The sequence below is a fragment of the Chironomus tepperi genome, unplaced genomic scaffold (genome assembly GCF_022539635.2).
Source record: "Chironomus tepperi strain 1889 unplaced genomic scaffold, CSIRO-AGI_Ctep_v1 contig_451, whole genome shotgun sequence".
Taxonomy (NCBI): domain Eukaryota; kingdom Metazoa; phylum Arthropoda; class Insecta; order Diptera; family Chironomidae; genus Chironomus; species Chironomus tepperi.
The window spans coordinates 458,720-481,169 of record NW_027226573.1 but is presented as its reverse complement, the minus strand read 5'-3'; the positions used below and the strand labels follow the sequence as shown (position 1 = coordinate 481,169).

At 33.3% G+C, this 22,450-nt stretch overlaps 1 protein-coding gene across 1 annotated transcript in view; it reads right to left on the bottom strand.

The window, feature by feature from the left end:
• Positions 1-22,450, bottom strand: part of Samuel (SAM-motif ubiquitously expressed punctatedly localized protein) — a 114,952-nt gene that overhangs the window by 59,295 nt on the left and 33,207 nt on the right. The window contains exon 2 of the mRNA XM_070650973.1: positions 16,796-16,837. Coding sequence (XP_070507074.1) covers positions 16,796-16,837 — 42 coding nt within the window. The remainder of the gene's footprint in view (positions 1-16,795; positions 16,838-22,450) is intronic.

Here is a 22,450-nt window from a genome sequence, read left to right as displayed (position 1 = left end):
AAGCAATGAACTCAAGTATTAACGGAAGGTGCTTGTTGTGACTTCGATTGATGATCATTTTGTTTGTAAATTCCAAACTTTTTTTTTTTTGAAAATTTTCATATGGGGTCATTCAGCATTGACATCTCAATTGAGTGATTTTTGGAGTCTGCGTTCAATTTGGCAAGCAGACGAGAAGCAGAATCACAAAATTAAGCTTGATAAATGATACTGACTGAGCATACTCATGACCTGACTCATTTAGGTGAAAATGTTCATTGTCAGTTTGGGTTTTTGGGTCAATTTGCCATTATGGGCAGATTTTCAACTTGAAGCATCATGAATATGGCCCTAATCAACACTTATCTAGTTCTTACATGCAATGATACCACTTTTAGGTGTCGTAGAGGTCGTACTGTACCATGAAAGCATGTTCTTTGTATGTTAGGGTAGATTTAAGCTCATAATCCTGACACAGAGTTGAATTTACAGGATATCAGGCCCTTGAAAGTCAAACTTCAATGAATTTGGACTTAGTCTAAATACTCGTCGGCTTGGATCTGAATTTTCCATCATTATAACGCCATGTGCCATCCAAGTTTGTTCATTAGTATATGTCATGTCATTGAATATCATATATTTACATTAGAAACATATTTAAAACTAAGGCTGTCAAAAACAGCTGTTCAAATTTTGATGATTAGAAAGAAAAAGATGATTAACCTCAAAATCCTCAAATTCCATACCCAACATCACTTATCAACACCTCCCAAAGGTGCAAATGACTGCCTTTCAATTTTATAATCTCTCTTGATTTTCAATGGATTCCCCTTGAGGGGATTTTGGCTTTTTTTGGAAAGGATGAAGAAAAATCTCGAGAGGATCATTAAAAATTCATTAATAATTATTATGCAAATCCAGAGGACTTTTGTAACTTTGTTGAGTATTTTTCTTAAAAAAATATTTAAAAATGCAGTGAATTTTGAGTGGGTTAAAATCAAATAAATCATCATATGAAGAATACTGCAACGTCATATTGGCACACGAGTGTCATAATCCACAAATCCTACAATTGTGTCCAAACTTTAACCCCATATCACCCAACATACTTTAAACTTAATCATGACACATGACATTCCAGTTTTTTTAATTTATTTTATCGCACAGCCTTGAATTTTCTGATTCCATCGGGGTCAAATTCATTAAATTTGATAAAATGTATAGTAAATGATGATAACGTAAATGAAACTGAACTTTTTTTTTTGAAGTCGTTTAATTTATCAAACGCTTGTCGAAAAAAAAAGTAGGAAGAACAATGAGGAAATAAATTTTACAAAAAGGTTGGATGAAGTTTTTATGTGTGGACTGAGTTTTGTTTGATTGTTTGTCTTGTGGATCGAGTGAGTTTTGTCTGAGAGCAAAGTAATGGATTCTTGATAGGCATACATTGAAAAAGACTGAATTTACTGATCAACCGTCATTTTTTGATTGATCCGAACAGACACTAAACATAAGCATCTAAATAAGTCTACTCATGAGTAATCAATATGATTGAACATGCTCAATTTTGTAGGTAACTTTGTATGCTCAGGTAATTAACAGTTTTTGACATTTCAGTGGTAGCATTTGCTGATCGGGATTCAATCAAAAATTAATCTAGTTTCCCGGAAAGCACAAATGAAAAATTCCAACAACAAGCTAACCTCATACCAACTTCATACCAATGCAAATCTATATTCATACTGATCCGGATGGATGTGGTCGTACTCAAACAGATTTGTAGCTATTAAGCGCCATACGGATCATATTTAAAGAATGTTAAATTAGATTAAAATATTACATAACTCGAAGTTGAGCCAAATTTTGTATGAGAAAGTTGACTTCTGCAATTTGTTCATCTGATCGAGCTTTCGAGATCAAAATCGAGACTGGGAATAAAATCGAGTTTGGGATCGAGTCAAGACAGGGACATCTCGATCTCAACCCCAATAACCCTAACTGTCGACTCAATTTCATTTAAAATTCGAATCAATTTTAAGACCTCAATCATTTAACCCATAAAACTAGAAGAATTTACAAAAATTTGAATGAAATTTAGCTCAAAGAAAGCTCCATTGATGATTTTAGAGGACTTAATTTGATAAATATTTAAATCTTCTTAAGGCATTAAGTTTTATTGCCATCAAAAATGAGATAAATCACTTAAAAATTACCACAAAAATTTAATTGCCATTAAATTCGCATTTTCAAATTATTATCATTAATAGATATTGTATGTTTAGTCAACAAGGGTCCATAGTTACATGCCAGCACTTTAGGCTCCATAGTCTCATATCAGTATATGCGCATCACCTCTAAAAAGTCAACCTCGAATCCACAAATACTCTTTCTAAGGACAGTTCACTTGAAATAACAAACTTTCATCATCATAATAAAAATCGATGAATTTGCGGCATCGCACATAAGGTGTGGTCCATCATATACATACGAGACAATACCATACAATAGTAATAATAATAATAATGTCAATTAACATGTAAAATGATTGTTTTAAGGTGCGCGAGAAGATGAAATTGAGGAATGATAATAGCACCATGAAAGTGTCACTTTTTATGAATTTTGCAGCGGAGATGAAAAAAGATTCTCTGAGTAGAGTTCAATGAACAGGTGAAAAGTCCAACGCAAATGACGCTTGTGACTGATCTTCAAAATATATATAATAATGTGAATGAGAATAAAAACTTCTCAATCGGAGATAAAAGTGCAAATTTCTTCTTTTTTCGCGCTCTCCTTCTCACTACATTTTTTTTCTTTTCTTTATTTCTCTGTTCTTAGTGCGGCTCATCCGCAATTTAATAAAATCGTTTGCATATTTTTACAATCATAAATTCTTTGCTTAAATGACTTCATTGCCGTTTTGTGTTTTTTTTTGCCATTTAGGTGATACTTTTGTGATTTTTTGTAAGCGCATGTTACTTTTAGTTTGGGGAGATTGAGTCCGTGATAAAGGTGTGGAGCAGAGTAATCAGAATTTGGTCAATTATGGTCATTTTTGATTAGTTTTGATGATTTTTGATATTTTTTTATTAATTCTGATAATTTTTTAATAATTCTGATATTTTTTCTTTTAATTTTGACAAATTTTTGGTTATTTGACCAGTTTTACGTTCGAACAGCACTATACGTTTTCTAGGACACCCGCTATGTTGCCCTATGAATGATAAGACGCAATATTGCCCAATCGACACGATTATGGTTGATTTAGACTTAGATTTACAGTGAAAAATGAGGTTCGTCTCATAATGCAGCTTGGAAGAGAAACTAAATGGCGAAGTTGCTCCAACGACACAATAACGGGTGATTTGGATCTAGTTTTACGGTGGAGCCACATAATGCCGCTCGGGACAGAGGCCAAATTGCAAAGTTACCCTGACGATAACGTGACGGTTGATTTCGACTTAGTTTTACAGTGTAAAATAAGTTTTGTCACAAATTGCTGCTCGGCAAGGAGGATAAGATGCAAAGTGGCTCTGACTGCACCTTGATGGCTGATTTTGACCCAATTTTAAGAGCGAAAAATGCAGTTCACCTCATAATGCCACTCGAGATGGATTTTCCAATGTTGAAATGCGCTTTACAAGTCCTTTCATTGGTATGATGGCTAGTATGACCATCTGTCCATCTCATGGTCTGTTTATCCACTCATCTGATAGTCTCTCATACCAATTCTTCATCTTATTGTCTGTCTGTCTGTTCACCTATACTTCCCCCTATCTATCTACCCTAACAAGCAAATAGCAAGCATTCATAGAGCAGAAAGACAACTACGGTACCTAAAAACGGTCTCTTTGCCTGTTATGGCTACAGTATAAACTAGAACTTGAAATTGACTCGGATTTTGTATGAAAAAGATGACTCAAGTCCTCTCGATTCAATATAATATTCGAGTCGACATTGAGTTCTGGACAAACCTGAATAAATGCGCTTCTTGAGATTTTCATCTCAATTCTACTTTTCTCCTTCAAACACATTCGACATCGACATTCTCATTTTATTTCTATATCCATTAAGTGATCGAATTCCATCATGTGTTGGTGTTGACTTCAATATGTGCCCCCCATCACACGATATATTTCATCTAATTTCCGACATTTTATGTCCCATCAATAAAATACAAAAAAACTTGATATGCAAATTATTTTAGTTGTGCTTTATTTAATCCTAACATCATCTGACACATTTTGGACTATGTTTTGGATGTCTTGAGCTCATCTATGATAAAATGCCATCATCTTCCGTTGGACTTTATTTAAATTTATTTTACAAAAAAAGCCTTAAAATTATCTCATTATGGATTCTTTGTGCTTGCTGATAAATCGCGTCTACATTTTTAATGTTAACAATTTTGCGATTTTCACTATTTAATTTGTAATTTATTTGACATGAAAAAAGTTGAATTGACGGTTGTTGGTCGTGGTCATCGGGTGGGCATTGAAACAATAGACACTTTTGGGATATTTGAATAGTCTTTGATTATTGGATTTAAATAAGATGTATCAATGGCTTACGTTACAGACAGATTATCGATTTAGTGCTTCCTGTTTATGATGATTTTTTGGAAATTTTAAAGAAAAAAAATTTAAATTTTGAAACTTTTTTATAAAAAATAATAATATTTTTATAAGAAGAAACTAAGTTTTATTAGTTTTATTATAAGAATTTAAATTAAAAAAGAAAAAAATTTAGTTTCTAAAAAGTTTTAAATTAAAATTTAAAATTCTTTAAAAAGTTTAAAAAAAATGAAACAAAAAAAATAAATTTTATTTAAAATTTAAAAAAAAATATTTTTTTGAGCTTCAAGAAATTGAAAGCTGAATAAAATCTAAAAATTCAACAAATTTAAAATTTTGAAAAATTGAAAAAATTTAACAAATTTAAAATTTTGAAAAAAATTTAAAAATTCCAGAAACTAACAATTTTAAAATTTAAAAATCCCAAAAATTTAAAATTTTGAAAAAATTTAAAAATTCCAAAAATTTAAAATTTTGCAAAAAGTTTAAAAATTCCAAAAATTTAAAATTTTACAAAAAATTTAAAAATTTAAAAAAGTTCTAAAAGTTTAATTTTATTTATTTTGTAAAATTCTCAAATAATAAAATAATGAAAAAGTTTAAAAAAATTCATTTTTATTATTGAAAAATTGAGAATTTAATTTTAATCTTTGGTTCAAAAATTCCTCAAAATCTTAATCAAACCAATCCAAAATAAAGCAATATTTCATCATATCATTCCTAATCTATTCTATATACCCACTATTTATATAACCTAATCGCTGGTCATTCTTGATAAAAGAAAAAAAATATTTACGATTAAACCATAAAATTCGTTCAAAAATCAGCAAAAAAAAAATTGTTTCATATTTTTCCAACTCGCACACCCAATAAAACTACAATAAAAAAATGTTTGTGATCAAAAATGTTTTAATATGGAAGAAACGCACCAATAAATTATATCTAAATTGTCTATGAAAGGTAGCATTTTTTGAAGCTAAACAAGCTTTTACACTTGTTGATATTCTTCTCATTTGAGGTGAAATGGAAGAATTTTTGGGTGTCATTTGTAAGTGATGTTAACGGACTTTTGAGTTTAATTTGAAAATTAAAATGTTTTAGATGCTTTAAAGAACCAATTATCCAAGGGTAGAGTCAATATGGGAGTTAGGGGGTTGTTGAACACAAAAATTGCGGTTTTTTTGGATATTTAGCTCCAAAAAATATTAGAAAACTAGAATAATCACCCACCAAGCATGGTGGGAAGAATTTATACTATTTGGGTAAAACACCCATTTGGGGTAATCTAAATAGATCCGAATAACCCCAAATAATCAAATATTTGGGTATTTGTCCTAGTGACTTCTAGTGACTCTATACAAGTCACATCAATTCCAACTAAACCCCCTTAAATTTAAATCCAATTCCAAACGATATTCATTCTCTTCTCCAACAAATAAAAAACTAGAGAAAGAGCTAAAGAAAGATTGTCGCAGAGTAAAGTTAGCCTCAAAATATCGTTAATCCTTTTCGTTGTATAATAATATTTATTTAATGATAGTTGTACATAATGTTAGGTATAAACGATTTAATGAAGGAGGATTTTGATCTATAATAATATAATTAATAATTGTAAATAAATCAAATAATTAATGGCAGAATAAAACTTACGAATTTTGTAGAACGTCCTCACTCTGCAACGTTCACGGGTAAAAAGAAATAGTAAACATACTTTCGCGCACTTTATGCAGGGCACGTCAACTTACTATTATTTGTTAGCAGAGCAAAGGTTTTTCAAATGCAGAAAAACCGTTAGAAATCAGTTCTTATATATTTTGCCATTAACTTTACATTTAATTGGTTTAATATTAAATAAGTAATTTAGATTAGTTCAATGCATGAATTTCATGCTAATATTATACATTATAATGATTTATAAGAAGTTCAATAAATAAATGTAAGGTAATTAAAAGAGATGAAAATAATTGAACTTAAATTGAACTAAACTAAAGTAAAATTAACAATATTGATATAATTTCATAGTTTACAATATTAAATATAATTCGGGTATTTTAGCAGCTGTCACAGTCAGTGACAAAAGATAGTCATTTGAATATTTAATTCTCAAAATTTCCTTAAAAAGGTCCAAAAAACCAAAAAATTATTCCACACGATCGCATTTAAATGTTTAAAATATGTTAAAATCACAATAATAAATTGCGTGTGTTATTGATGTCGATTTGTATTAATTCATTGAGCATACTAGATATGTGTGTTGTGTCTGTAGATGTCTATGCCCTCCGCGTCGAAATGACATTAAAATTTCTCGTGATAACACCGTACATAGTTCACTTTTTTTATATCTACAAATATTCTTCTTATTTCCTCAAATTTTTTTATAATTTTTTACGAAGCCATTCGTCGACCGACTGATGAAATACCCTGCGTTTCACCTTTAGCAAATTGCCACATAGACTCAACAATTGTTCTGCCTTTTTATCACCTTTTTTTTATCATTATTGTTGTTGTTGCTGTTATATACACAAAAAAAAGACGAGGTAGTCAACCACATACTCAAAAATTATCATGTCTTATGGATGTATGGGTGATTGGATGTGAGATACACGATAATAGATTATTAAGTTCATATAAAAAAAATATCAAACATATCATTGCTTAAACTAAAACATATTGAGCCTTGAATTTCTGTTGTTCAGTTCCATTTCGACTCGAAGATGAAGAGAAATATGAAAAAATTAGGCTATACATTTGTTCCTCATTATTTATCATTTGGTTTCGAAAGCGAATGAACACGAATTTTATGTGACATTTTGGAAGTAGTGCGACATTGCTTTTTAGCACGTTTTGGTGAACTTTTGATTAGGAATGGAGATACTTTGGATTTTATGCGTTTGAATGTTGAATGTTATGGACTATTTGTTTTTATGGATTGGATTTAAATTGGATATTGCTCATTTAATGTCAATAGACAGTAATGGAGATTGGTTGTCAATGTCAGGATTGTGATATGTGATGATAGTCCTTAAAAATCAAGGATAAATTAGATTTCGATGAATTTTAAGCTTAATGAGAATCCCATTAATATAGTCTATTAGACTGATTTTGTAGATGGAAAAAGAGCACTGAGGAGGTCAAATAATTATTGGACAGAGGCTAGAGGCTGATAGAGTTAGCGGAGTGTTTGGTATTAATAATTGGCAAAAGGCAGCTAGCGATAGACTCAGCTTGAGACGCCAACTAAGAAAGAACATGGATCACAATTAGGCTTTGCTAAGGTTCTATTATGATTCTATGAGACCTAATGGTTGGCTCTAAGAATAGCACAAGTCGGTTAACCGATACAAAATTTGATATAGACTGGCATGACTCTGGCATGGTGATATATTTGATTTAAATCCGAAAATATGACCGGATTTTTGGTTCTAACCCCAATTTAAATCGAACTCAGCATCAAGAGAGTGAGAGTCACGTCTTTTTTTTGATTCCTCCTATTAGGGCACATGATCTTGTTAGATTGTATTATACAGCTTTTCTTAAACAAAGTGCTTATGCAAGAATGCTTTGCTTCGTATTGATAACCATTGTTCTGGCATAGATTGACATTTTAAGGACCGTTCACTTATTACGTTCAGGAAGGAGAGTTATTAAGTAATTCTGTAACCAAATAAGTGAACGGTCACTTAAGGATAGTCGAAAACAATACAATTCATAAACAGACAATTAGTCATGAGCATGCTCAATTATATTGACCCAAGTAGACCAAAACCATAAAACTAGCCATTGACGTGTATGTTCTCATTGTCCTTAAGGATTCAGCCCCAGTTGTCAATTCTCAAAGACATACAAGACTGTAATATCCACCATTGAAATTCTCAGTCATTCAAAAAATGCGCCTTAATCAAAAATGACCAAATCAACTTTATATTTTGCCACAAAACATAACAAATTGATATCAACAGTTAGGAAATTTTCATTTTATTTATCAAGAAATTGATAACACGCCAAAAAAAGACGCCAACTATAAACGCTTCTTTAAACACGCATATGTGACAACCTGAAATGCCAAAAAGATATCCAACAAAACAGTAATGCTGAATAAAAAATTATGTGTATGGACATATTTTATTATGGAAATTATGATTTATACCACAACAGAGGATTTATTTCAGTATTGATTAATCGTTCCAACTGCTAATTTCAATTTAATTAATTGTTATGCGACACGTTTGGCATAATTACATGAAAACATTTTGAAAGGGATTTAAGCTATCAAATTTCATTTATTCAGTGCTTTAATCTCCTCTTTAAGAGATGCTAAAATCAAGGTAACGACTCATTATTTCAGCTTTAATTAAGCAATAGTCAAACAATGCAATTCAATTCTAGGTTTTATGTTAATTTAATAGATGTAACAAAAACGACATGAGTTAAGATGCTCATCTCAATTAGTCATGACATTATGTTGCAGATACACAATTGTACATTAAAATCATGTAAGCAATTTGCTTGATTCATCACTCAACAGCAATTTGTGTCACTCACGAGAAAATCATAAGCAATAAAAAAATTCTTTTACAAAATTAAACATTTTTTTTTATTTTTGCTCGCTTTTTCGAACGTTTTGTGTTGTATTGTAATTGTTGGATATATTTTTTTGGCTAAACTACACTTTAGGGTGGGCCAATATATTAATTTTCATATGTACCATATTTCATATAATCACTCCAAAAGCACTTAATATAACGTTTAATCGTAGTTTTAGTAGTTTTTAGGTAAGTTTTAACAATTTTGGAGAGTTTTGGGTCAAAAAATTTGATTTTAAAATTTTAAAAAAATTTATTTTTTTTTCTTATTTTTGGTATGGTTTTAATTTTTTTTGTACCATAATTCATAATAATGATCCCTTTTACAAAATGTTCGTAAAAACTGATCCAGGAAAGGGTAATAATGATTCCCAGACTATCGACAACTCATTTCGAAAAAATTCGACATTTACTTCGAAAAAATTCGACAATTATTTCGAAAATTTGAATTTCATTTGACAGTTCTTGGATTAAAAAAGTAATTTTTGAAAAAACTTTCTTTCCACTGTATTAAGACAGTGCTGAAGTGTTTAAACTAAAATTTACCAATTTATGCCTTATTAGTTAGGTTTAAGCACTCTTGTTCTCTGTTTTTACACATACAAAGCTTTGTTTACAAAACATTTCCAAATTTTTGCAATCATAATATGTCATTTTTCTCGTTAATAAAATATATTTAACATATAATTCTTGATTTTGAACTCTAATAAGTATTAAAGTTTTGATTCTTTATAAAACTGAATAGTATTTAGTGTGATTTTCTTAAAATTCATGGAATTTTTCAACGTACAAAAATAATTCAAATATTTTAAATTTTTTCTTAACGTGAAAACCGTGAATACTGATCCAGAACCACTCCGTGAATACTGATCCAGCATAGGGTAACAATGATCCCTTTTACAAAAAGTCCGTGAATACTGATCCAGCATAGGGTAACAATGATCCCTTTTACAAAATGTCCGTGAATACTGATCTGGTTTAGGTATATCTGGTTTAGGTATATATGGCCAGATCAGTATTCATTTTATTTAAAAATTAATAGATCCATAAACTGGAATTTTTATTATTTGTAATTTTCTATGCTCAAAATATGATGAACAAACCAAAAATAGCCCAAAACGACAAAAAATATTGAAATTTTAAAATCAAATTTTTTGACCCAAAACTCTCCAAAATTGTTAAAACTTACCTAAAAACTACTAAAACTACGATTAAACGTTATATTAAGTGCTTTTGGAGTGATTTTGGTACATATGAAAATTAATATATTGGCCCACCCTAAAGTGTAGATATACCATTTTTTTTTGCAAGATCCAGAGTTGATGATTGAGTTTGAATGGAAAACGTTGATTAATGGTGCAAAATTCAAACCTAATCCGACAACAGGACAGATACACGCTGGTCTACGGCAGGTTATTTGATCGACTTACTGATTTGTGATATTCGGGAAGGATAGATTAGGAATTTAAGTATCAATTGGAGATAATGTAATATCATGAGCACTGTGCGAATTCTTTTCATAACAACAACACTCTATATAAATTTGAAAGAGCAGCTTCTGATGGATATCGAATCAATGTCTTCAAAAAAAGAGGTTTTCAGACATATCTCTGCATACACCTCCATATGATACTTCAGATTCTACTTTACTCAGACACATCAGTCGAGTCTGGTTTTATTGGACTTTTTGATAGTCCTTCTGATAGTTTATTAAGTTTTCTTTTAGTTCTAGGATTGAAATTAGTCTGAGAAGTCAACTGGGGTTTAGATTGAACACTGTTTTGTAACCTGGAAAGCACATGGCGTAGAAATGACCGAAATAATGGCTCCAGGGCGGTGTGATTCTAAATCATGACTAGATTTGAAGAAAACCAGTTCAAGTCAAAGTCAAGTCGGCTTGGAACCGGATTTTTGGCCATTATTATGTCCTGTGATTCCCAAATAATGTTAGAATTTTAGACTAAATTCTAAAATCGATGAACATTAGAAGTTTCAGGCTTCATTTTTTAGCTTCTGCTTATCTGAAATTCATTTTGCTTACAATATTCATTTATATTCACAAAAATTCTAAATCACTACGATATTCAATGTAGGGTTGGCCGAATTTTTGAATATATTCGACTACGATTGTGCCCAACGCTAATTTAGTGACTGCAAAACTCAAGTAAATTCCAGAAAAATTAAAAAAAAAATCCAAAAAACTCAAACCTCACATAATGTCACCCCTGCCAATGACTTTTCAATCATTTAAAAGCTAATTTAGTCAACACCCAAAACACAATATAAACCTCCGTATCGAATCAAATTGAACGTGATTAATTCGTGAGATTTCTACAAGCACAAATTTCATTCTCATCAAAAAGACTAATCTCATCAATACAGGTGATTTTTGTAAAATTGCCAAAATCTAAAAAATCTAATCTAGTTCTCGTCAATTTGACTTTCACATCACATTAGAGTCATGACCCCCCGCCAAGTCATCAAATTAGATGCAAACAACCATCTCTGCTTATTCACAAACTATTCATATTATTTAGATCTAATATTGCACTCAATCGTGTGCCAAAAAGCCATAATAAAATGAAAAAAAAAAAAACATTACAAAATAGCGCGAGATGAGAGTGAGAGCCCGAGAAGTCAGTGAATGAGTAAATATATATAAAAACTAGTGTATCGGGTAGAAACCCAATGCGGATATATTCACACCGTTCCATAAAAAGTCTCGCGGGTAGGCCAAGCTTCGCTTGGCAAATGTTTGAGGAATCAGGCTCCAGCGGGTAGGCCAAGCTTCGCTTGGCACATGTTTGAGGAATCAGGCTCCACAGGTAGGCCAAGCTTCGCTTGGCACATGTTTGAGGAATCAGGCTCCAGCGGGTAGGCCAAGCTTCGCTTGGCAAATGTTTGAGGAATCAGGCTCCAGCGGGTAGGCCAAGCTTCGCTTGGCACATGTTTGAGGAATCAGGCTCCAGCGGGTAGGCCAAGCTTCGCTTGGCAAATGTTTGAGTAATCAGGCTCCAGCGGGTAGGCCAAGCTTCGCTTGGCACATGTTTGAGGAATCAGGCTCCAGCGGGTAGGCCAAGCTTCGCTTGGCACATGTTTGAGGAATCAGGCTCCAACGGGTAGGCCAAGCTTCGCTTGGCAAATGTTTGAGGAATCAGGCTCCAGCGGGTAGGCCAAGCTTCGCTTGGCACATGTTTGAGGAATCAGGCTCCAGCGGGTAGGCCAAGCTTCGCTTGGCAAATGTTTGAGAAATCAGGCTCCAGCGGGTAGGCCAAGCTTCGCTTGGCAAATGTTTGAGGAATCAGGCTCCAGCGGGTAGGCCAAGCTTCGCTTGGCAAATGTTTGAGTAATCAGGCTCCAGCGGGTAGGCCAAGCTTCGCTTGGCACATGTTTGAGGAATCAGGCTCCAGCGGGTAGGCCAAGCTTCGCTTGGCACATGTTTGAGGAATCAGGCTCCAGCGGGTAGGCCAAGCTTCGCTTGGCACATGTTTGAGGGATCAGGCTCCAACGGGTAGGCCAAGCTTCGCTTGGCAAATGTTTGAGGAATCAGGCTCCAGCGGATAGGCCAAGCTTCGCTTGGCAAATGTTTGAGGAATCAGGCTCCAGCTGGTAGGCCAAGCTTCGCTTGGCACATGTTTGAGGGATCAGGCTCCAACGGGTAGGCCAAGCTTCGCTTGGCAAATGTTTGAGGAATCAGGCTCCAGCGGATAGGCCAAGCTTCGCTTGGCACATGTTTGAGGAATCAGGCTCCAGCGGGTAGGCCAAGCTTCGCTTGGCAAATGTTTGAGGAATCAGGCTCCAGCGTGTAGGCCAAGCTTCGCTTGGCAAATGTTTGAGTAATCAGGCTCCAGCGGGTAGGCCAAGCTTCGCTTGGCACATGTTTGAGGAATCAGGCTCCAGCGGGTAGGCCAAGCTTCGCTTGGCACATGTTTGAGGAATCAGGCTCCAGCGGGTAGGCCAAGCTTCGCTTGACAAATGTTTGAGGAATCAGGCTCCAGCGGGTAGGCCAAGCTTCGCTTGGCAAATGTTTGAGTAATCAGGCTCCAGCGGGTAGGCCAAGCTTCGCTTGGCACATGTTTGAGGAATCAGGCTCCAGCGGGTAGGCCAAGCTTCGCTTGGCAAATGTTTGAGGAATCAGGCTCCAGCGGGTAGGCCAAGCTTCGCTTGGCAATTGTTTGAGGAGTCAATTTTCATACAATTTTCAAAGTTTTAAAAATCGTATTAACCATTGGTTTTAAAATTTTGTATGAAAACGAAAGTTTTTTGCTTTTTCTGAAGCAACGGCTGTTCCTGCCATACCCAAAAACTAATCAGCTCTTCTATAGCAATAGCACGGATCGATTGCAAAAAACTAGAAGTCTCTACGATGTCTCGTTATTGAGATTTCTTGATGATTAACTTGCTTGTTTGCTTGTTTGCTTGCTTACAGAATGCATATTTTTACGGTTTTCTCAACAATGCCTCAACCAATTTCAAATTTGTTTTTTGATTATGATGTGAAATTCCAGGCACAAGCTTATTGTAATAGAACACAACTTGTCATTATGCTTAGTTTGGCTGTAAAATCTAAAAAACTGGTTTTCCAATCTGAACAAATTCAATACATTCACACGTGAAAACGGTGTGAATATAAAAAATTTTAATTCATTTTTGTTGTATTATGCAAATTATTTCATGAGATTATTTTCGTTACAGCTGACAGATTATGTCATTAATACCTTAACTCTTTCATTTCTTACCTCGTGCAGCACAAAAAAATTTATTTTGGAATAATTTGAATGAAATTTGTTTTTGTTGTGCCAATAATTATTCAATGTAACAATTTAAGCGAATAAAATCAATTCATCTGTAGCACAGTTTTATTTAATGCCAGCAAGTGGTCATCACAATTAGCAGATTATTGGCAACGACAAGCGAGTGCCAATTAACTTCTTTTTTTTTCATTTCTTCGCATCGCACTCAGTCTCTTCGTTCTCTTAGTCATATATCTCTTGACATTTTTATGGCATTTTACACAAACAGTTTATGCGTTCAACTGACACATTTTCCTATAATGACATTCAATTAGAATTATGATGACCCTTATGTGTGCTGAAAATGTTATTTGATAGCAGTTTTTGTATGGAAAATGGACATTAGTGCTTACACATTGTCTCAAGATGAGCTCGGAATCTACTTGGAGTTTTTATGGAATAGTTGACTTGAATTGACTCGACTACATGCAATATTGTACTTGAATCGACTCCAGTAGTGTTTTCCTCACCAAATTCGAGTTGGCTTCGATCTCAGATCTTAATTAAGAGTCTGTTTGTTCTTAATTTGATTAAAAATTCTCTAAATTGCAATCCATCAGGTCAACAAGGATGAGAAGCTGATCAATCTCATTTTTTTTTTTTGGCAATTTTGATCATTTTGATTAGTTTTCAACTCTTGCCTATCCGAAAATCATTCAATTTGGTCCATTTGACCCATAAATTGTGGAAAAATTTGTTTCGTATTCTTCAAAGAATAGTTCAACTGTCAGTCTATCTAATCGTCACTATCTTATTCTTTGTTCATAAACTCGCACATTTGTCTAGCCATATATCGACCTGTTTGTTCATATGTCATGTGTCAACTTTAACATGATGTGATTTATGCGTCATGTGTCATTTGCCATATGTTATATGTTATAAAATGTGATATAGTCATATGATGTCATATGTCATGTGTGAGTCGAGTCAACTTGAATTGACTTTTCTATATAAAGAAAGCTCCCATAGCAGGCAAAGAGTATGCTTCAAGAGCTTGCTCTTTTTAAATGTACTTGTTGAGTATGCCCATGAGCGATGCTTTATGTTTTCTTTGCTCCTAATAACACGCCAATTATCTGCTAGGGCTCAGATTTTGCCCTGGCAGACTGCTGTCAATCTGTTGGTCTTATTGTCCATCTATTTTCAGAAATATTGTGTCAAGCTAAGGTCAACATAATATCTGATTCTGCTTAAAATAAAAGGAATTCCATAAAGTCTGGACTCCAATGTTGGGGACTTTTTTGGACTTTTAGAGTCCGGACTCCCAAAGTCATGCCAATCCTGCTTGCAACTGTCAAATAGTAGCCTTAATGATAGAGATTTATATATCATCTGGATGCTGTTTGTCTGTCAGACCACCTTTGCATTTCTACATCCGTCAATCTGTTCACTAGTCATCCATTTGTCTGTTCACATATATCCTAGTTAGTCTAACCATTAGTCTGTTCAAATCTACTTTATTACAATTTCATAACAAAGTTATTACCCCAAGCCACACGGACTATTAGTTAATACAATAAAAAATGCGCTGTCCAGCCATCCACCCGCGGTCATAATTCTCGGTTACTCTCTCAGATGACATATACACTCACTCTATATGCGCATGAAAAATATTATAATAACTAGTGTGTATACGAATGAAATAAATTATAACTGAATCTTGCAATGGCAGGTGAAGCGCAAAATACCCGATCGACCTCAAAATGAGCAACATTTTTTTTTTCTTCTTTTTTTTTCGATGTTCTGCTCGTAATAATGAATAAAAAGTGCAAACCAATGCGACATTTTACATTTTATGCCTTTTTTTTCTTATTTTGATTTTTTTTATTATTATTTTTTAAGAACAGAATGGAAAGGAAATGAAAGAAAAATTAAGTTTTAATTTAACGATGAGACGATTTTGTGTACAAAATAGATATAGTGAGAGAGAAAGGAAGAATGAAGAGATGAAAGAGAAATAATAATAAAAATATATATATTTGACCCTCATTCTTGGAACCTTTCCAACCGATCAGAAAGTCTCGACTAGATTATTATTGAAAAAGTTCAGTTTACACAATATTAAGAGATAAAAAATAGAACTAAATGGTTCTGATAATTTTCATCCGAATTAAGGAATTTGCCATACAATACAAAGTTGATGGTCATCATGAACAATGGTTAAACGTCATGACCCCTTCAACCGGTGCTTTAGTGCTGAAACAACAATGATGAAGAATTTTTTTTTTTTTGTTTTTTTGCTCTTTCCTCTTTCTTTCTCTTTTATGTTACGAAGATGGCCGAGTAGCACATGATGGTTGAATGATGTGTAGAGACTGATCAGCGTAAGGTGATTCTAGTGATTATACTGCAAGAATGTAAGCTTAAAACAATCATGTTATTGTGAGGAAAAGGGACTTCGAATCCGAGACTAAGAATTCTCAGTTCAGGTATCGAGATTTGTAGGGACCGAGGCTTAGTAGAATTTCTCTAGAGTCTGGAGCTCGGTTCCGATTTCTATCTCAACAATTCGTTGAAACTTCAGGAAACCCTAGGTGAGACTTGTATTATGAAGATCTTTTGAGGATCTAAGGTTAAATTTTAAACTCAAAACCAAGATTTATATGACGAAAGATAGTCTTTTGGATATCTTACTGTAGAGACCGATGCCAATCTATACTACCAATGTGTTGTGATTGGTAGAACTGACCAAATTTTGATCAGATTTCAGTCTAATTTTGTATGAATTTCATCCAATTTCTAACCTAATTTTGTCAAATTTCTTAGCGATGTCACTAAATTGCTTTATTAATTTAAATCATTTACAAAATTCTTGACGAGCCTCAATAAAGTAATTTTTGACAGATAATTGAGATAGATTTCAACTTACCAAATAAGGACTGATCTGGTGAGAATTGAGCAGCAGGAAAACCTGAAATTAGCAAAAAAAATAAATTTGAATTAGTTTTGCAAATAGGAAATTGATTTAATTTATGGTAATTAAAATTTTATGAGATAATACATTAAGACGTGTCTTATGTGGGGTCTTCTGACCAAATTTAACCCTATTCCTCAGTAATACTGCAGTGATATCAAATGAGAATCGAATTCAGGATAATAAACATATTGAAGATGAATTTGCCAGCAATTAAAGCCCTCAATAGCTCAAAGTATCGAATATCCCAGAAATTGACATTCTTTAAGTTAACCACAATATGAGACATTATATGCCGTTCTCTTGATTATCAATTAAAACCAACCAGAAATGCACAAGTTGGTTAATATATATGACTCTGATTTGATAAAAATTTCAGTTTTAATGCTTTTATCAGAGTGACTCTGATATGATTCAAGATTTAAATCGAATTCGGTATCAAATTAGAGTCATGCCGACCTAGGGCCGAATTTATGATCGACTAATTGATTTATGCTAATCTGGATATGCTACGGAATTGTTCAATTTACCAAAAATCATCAAAACTATCACATTATTAAACCTGCTTAATAAATTCCGCACTCATAGAGAAAGTTCAAACATAATTCAGATCAATCCAACTGACCCGCATGAGCATCTCGGGCATCTTCACATGCCCCATTGAGTTTAAAGAATGAACATTAAAAGGAAGTTGAAACAGCACTTGATGAAGAATACATATTGACACGACCGAAAAAAAAGACACAGAGTGCACAGTGTGTAGACATAAGAAAGAATCTACCTGTATAAAAATTGTGACACTAAGATGTACACATACAGGTTTAAATTAAGACATTTTACCTTTTACCTTTCCAACACTAAACTGCTTCGTGTCTGGTCACACACAAAATTATATTCTCATGTTATTTTCATGTACAGATCACATTTTTTTATCTAAACTAAACAACAAAAATGATTCTCTTTTTAGTGTCTTATTTTACTTCTTCATCTCATGTTCTCTGTTATTCATGCTTTTTTTTAAGGCCTTTTGGAATGCACTCAACACAACCTATCGTATTTCATGTGTTAAATACCGTGCACACAATCTCTTTAATCAAAATTAATAAACAAACAATAAATTAAAAAGCATTGGAGAGGAATTCAGTCTCTCGACAATAAAAATTGCTTTGTGGGGAGCGTTTGGAAGTGATATCTAGTGTTGTCAATGAGGTAATTTAGTGTTTTGGAAGATTTCCATGTCAGTGATTGTCTGGAGGTCATTATCATTGCTTAGTCCAAATTCTAGCATTTATTTAGGACAGCGTTGTTTATACTGCGTGCTGCAGCACACTATTGCTCTAGAAATGCCATAAACCGTATGCTGTGTCAGTCGAGGCGCACTATTAAGGTGTACCGTGATGCAAAATAGTTTGAACAACACTAATGTAGAGCCTACTAGGGGAACCTTAGTGTACATTGATCTACAAGCCCATGAAACTCAATTTCGAATTTCTAAATTCGTTATTCTTGCGTCCAGATCCTCCTCTAAAGGCACAAGGTGTAAAAATGCCCGAAAATCCAGTACAAGGTCAGCGTGACTCTGATCCCAGACCAGATTCGATGAAATCCCACCTCAAGTCAGAGTTAAGTCAACTTCGAGTCTTTGCAATGTGCAGAGCTTGCAAGTGGTTCGGATCCCACTATTAACTGTAGGTCTAAAAGGTGTTGTGCAACAGATTTAAAATCGCAGTGCCTCCAGCTCACAAGGGTGGGACCGTCAAGCATTATATTATATAAGTTAACCTGGCGTAAGCTCTCCAGACTTTCAAGCTTCTTACACAAGTGTCATCATTCACAATCTAACCCCCACCAACTGCTGTTGTTTGCTACTCATTGTATCAACCTGACATGCATGCATGAAGTGCTTAACCGAAATGAATTCTAATGTAAAAAATAAAGGAATTAGACTTTAAAATTACATTAATAGACATTTTGTGCAAATATCGCAATTTTATACAGCCTATTCAGGTGTGTGGCATTTTTTTTCTCTCTCCTTTTTTTACATCTCTTCGCGACTTTTTAATGGCATTTCTATGAAAAATTTATTCCTTAAAGGCACAAAAAAAGGCGCTTATCGGATTATATTGTGAGAAAAATATGCAACAGCAGTTTAATGCTACTTTTTTTGAAATTCACAGATAAATTGATGGTGAATGGTAACAAATTGATTTCATAAGCATGTCCTATACAAAAATTGTGCTTGTGTTTAATTATATTCAATGAGATGAGAAAGGCACAAAATTGTAATGTTGTGCATGTGATAAAAGAGATCTCGAGTTGATTTATGACTATAAGAAATGAAGATGCCATCGATAATAATAAAAAAAACGAAGAAGTGATGAACAAAAAATATACAAATGCGGATCTTGTAAAAGATATGCGACATGTCCAAATGTTTTCATTCGATTTTCAGTTTTTGTTGGCTCTTATTAATGAGAGTTTTTTAATTTGCCTCTGTCGCTTACTTCGGATTTTATTATATTTTGGGGATTTATTGGGTGTACATGTGATTGGATTTTAAAGAGATTAAAAGTTTGTTGGGTTTGTCATCGATATATTTGGTGCTTAAGATTTGATGGATCTATATGGGGAACCTCGTGCGAAAAGTTTGAAGATACATAAATTGGATTTATGCAGTTTGTTGATTTATTCGACGAATTTATGTCAAATTTAGACAAAGTTTTGCTAAAATTTGGCAAAGTTCTTCTAAATTCAGGTATAATTTAGCCAAAATCAAGTGAAATTGTTTTAAATTCAGGTAAAATCTTGACAAATTCTGCTTAATTTGGATATGAATTTGCAAACTTTGGGAAAGTCTGGGAAAATTGACTAAAATTTTTTAAAAGTAAGGGAAAATTCAGGAAAATTTGGATGAAATATTGCTAAAATTTGAATAAAGTCGAGAATAATCAGGAAATTATGCAAAGATCGGCAAATTTGGATAAAATTCTGTCAAAATCTGGTGAAAGTCTGAAAATTCTGTCAAAATCAAATAAAATTTTGTCGAAGATTGATAAAATTATGTCTAATTCTGATGGAATTCAGCCAAAATTTGGTAGGAATCTAAAAATTTCAACAAAATCTAGCAAAAATTTAATAAAACTCTGGCTAATTACGGTGAAATTTTGCCAAACTCAGATAAACAGTTAAAAACTCTGCCAAAATCATGTGAAAATTTGAAAATTCTAGCAATAATTTGATAAACTTGTCGATAATTCGTGTCAAATTATGCAAAATTACGATAAAATCCATCTCAAACCAAGTAAAGTCAGGTTAAATTCACATATTTGGCAATTATTTCACCAAAATTCTGTCAAATTCCTCCAATTTCAGCTGACAATCCGCCAAAAAAAATCCACTCTCCAAACCAATAATCCCCAACATTAATCCTCCTATTCAACTCACTTAAAAAACTGACATTCATAAATGACAAATTATTTTCGGTGTCACTAGTCAGATAAAGCACTCAATATCTCATTGGATTTATAATTAACTTGAGAGCCATAATGCGAGTAAAACAACCGAAACAGTTGGAAGATCATAAATCTATTGTCAATCCGCAAAAATCCAATGTTCTCATTTTCTTCATGTCTATGTCTTTTAATTAATAACATTGTATGGGTGAATACAATATTTCATCGACAACTATCAAATGACCTAATGCTGACAATAAAGGCCATCAAACATTACGGAATATTTTTTAAGCGTCTGCTTTTATTCAGAAGCTGTCGAAAAAATTTTCTTTCTCTTTTTTACTACGAAGATTTTTTTTTTGTGTGTGTCTTCCTCTATGGCATCTCATTCAATTATTCAGTCAATTGTGAGGTATTTTGATGAACAAAAAAAGAGTATTTAGAGGAAGCTGATGGGTTATATGGGATGGAGTTAGGAGGAGGAGGTGATTAAGGTATTTGAGGACCACAAGAACCCGAGTGGACAAAAATGGGTTATAGCTAGTAAATGGCAAGTTAATATCTAGTTAATGTCTAGTTGTAACGTATTTTAGTTCACTTGGGGAAGGCTTGATAAGGGTACGTAATTTAATTTTGTAACGTAAAAATTAGTGTTTTTGGGGCTTGCCTTCTTAATGCTTTGTGACAAAATCATGAACCCAAATTTGGACATCATAGTCAAGCTTCATCACCCTTTTAAAGTATTACGTACATTTCAGAACGTTTCCTAAGAGAAGTAAGTGTCTCAGGTCAAAATTAGCAACTTTAAGCCTCTGAACTTCAATTTGATATTCTTAAATTAAACTAAATTCAACTATGACTCTATTTGAGTTTGCAGGCTGAGCCTTAGCAGGCAAAAATATAGCTTTTTAGGTACCGTAGTGATCAGTCTTTAGTAAGTATCTTCTTGGACTTCAAGAGGATATCTAGAATATTCTAGTATCTTCTAGAGGAGTTGGAGCAGTTGTGGTGACAATTTAGTAAGGTCCAGAGCTGGCAGACCTCCTAAGACCCAACGTGGAGATTAGCATGCCAACTATGAAGGTCCATAGTTGGCTGACTTCCTTGAAGCTAATGTAGAGGCCGGCCTGTCAACTCTGGACCAAACTGAACCCCCTCCTAAGATACTTCCTGTCATTTTCTATTTAAATGAGTACATTCACCATTTACTCTTCCAACAAAAATCATTCAGACCACCTAGAAGCTCCATAGAAATCATTCTGACTACATCCCTGCCGCTTGACATGTCCGCTACCAAATCCACTTTCCAATACGCCACAAAAATGCCAAAGTCTCGCAAATTAGAGATGAAAAAAAAATAAAAATTATTTCGCACCCAATCAATGTTCCAATAAATTTACAGCAATTGAAGATATGAGAATCGGAAAGGAAGGTGAAAGATTGAGGCAACCTGTAGAGTCAGAAATATAAATTAGACGAGGTGAAATAATGAATAAAAGAAGAAGAAAAGAACAAGAGCAGTAAAGAAGAAAAAAATGAATCGTTTCATCTTCATTTTCAATCCGTTGATGATTCCTCTCATTAAATGGACCAGCTTTATTATATCGATTTTTTGCCTTTCTCTGCTCATTCCATAGTACTCAAAGTTCAATGATCATCATCAATTTACAATTCATTCAGATATTCCTCCGTTCATTCTTCTTATTGCTTTTGTTCTCTTATTTATCTGTGTGAAATGAGAGATTCTTTATTATTATTCGGACGCTGCTGATGCTGCTTTATATTTCATGTGATTTTTTTTTTTGAAATCGGAAAGAAATTGAACATTTTCATTGTAAATCGATTAACGGGTGATTTCAACTCGAGCTTTAAATCTGCTTCATTCTCTCACACACAATATACATATTTTATGTGTTACATCAAATATCGAATGGGCAGTGAAGTGAAGAAGCATTTGCAATTAAAATTTTTATTTTTTTTTTTATTTTTTTGTTTTATTTCGGGTTTGTTGAATTGAGTGAGAAGATTTTTTTGAGTTTATTTTATATTTGATGGACATGGATGGGAATGTGGTTGGAGATATTGTGTGATTCTAAAGGGCATCTGTCAATGTTCTGAGAGGTATTTGGAGTCTGTTAAGTTTCTGAGAGGTCTGTTA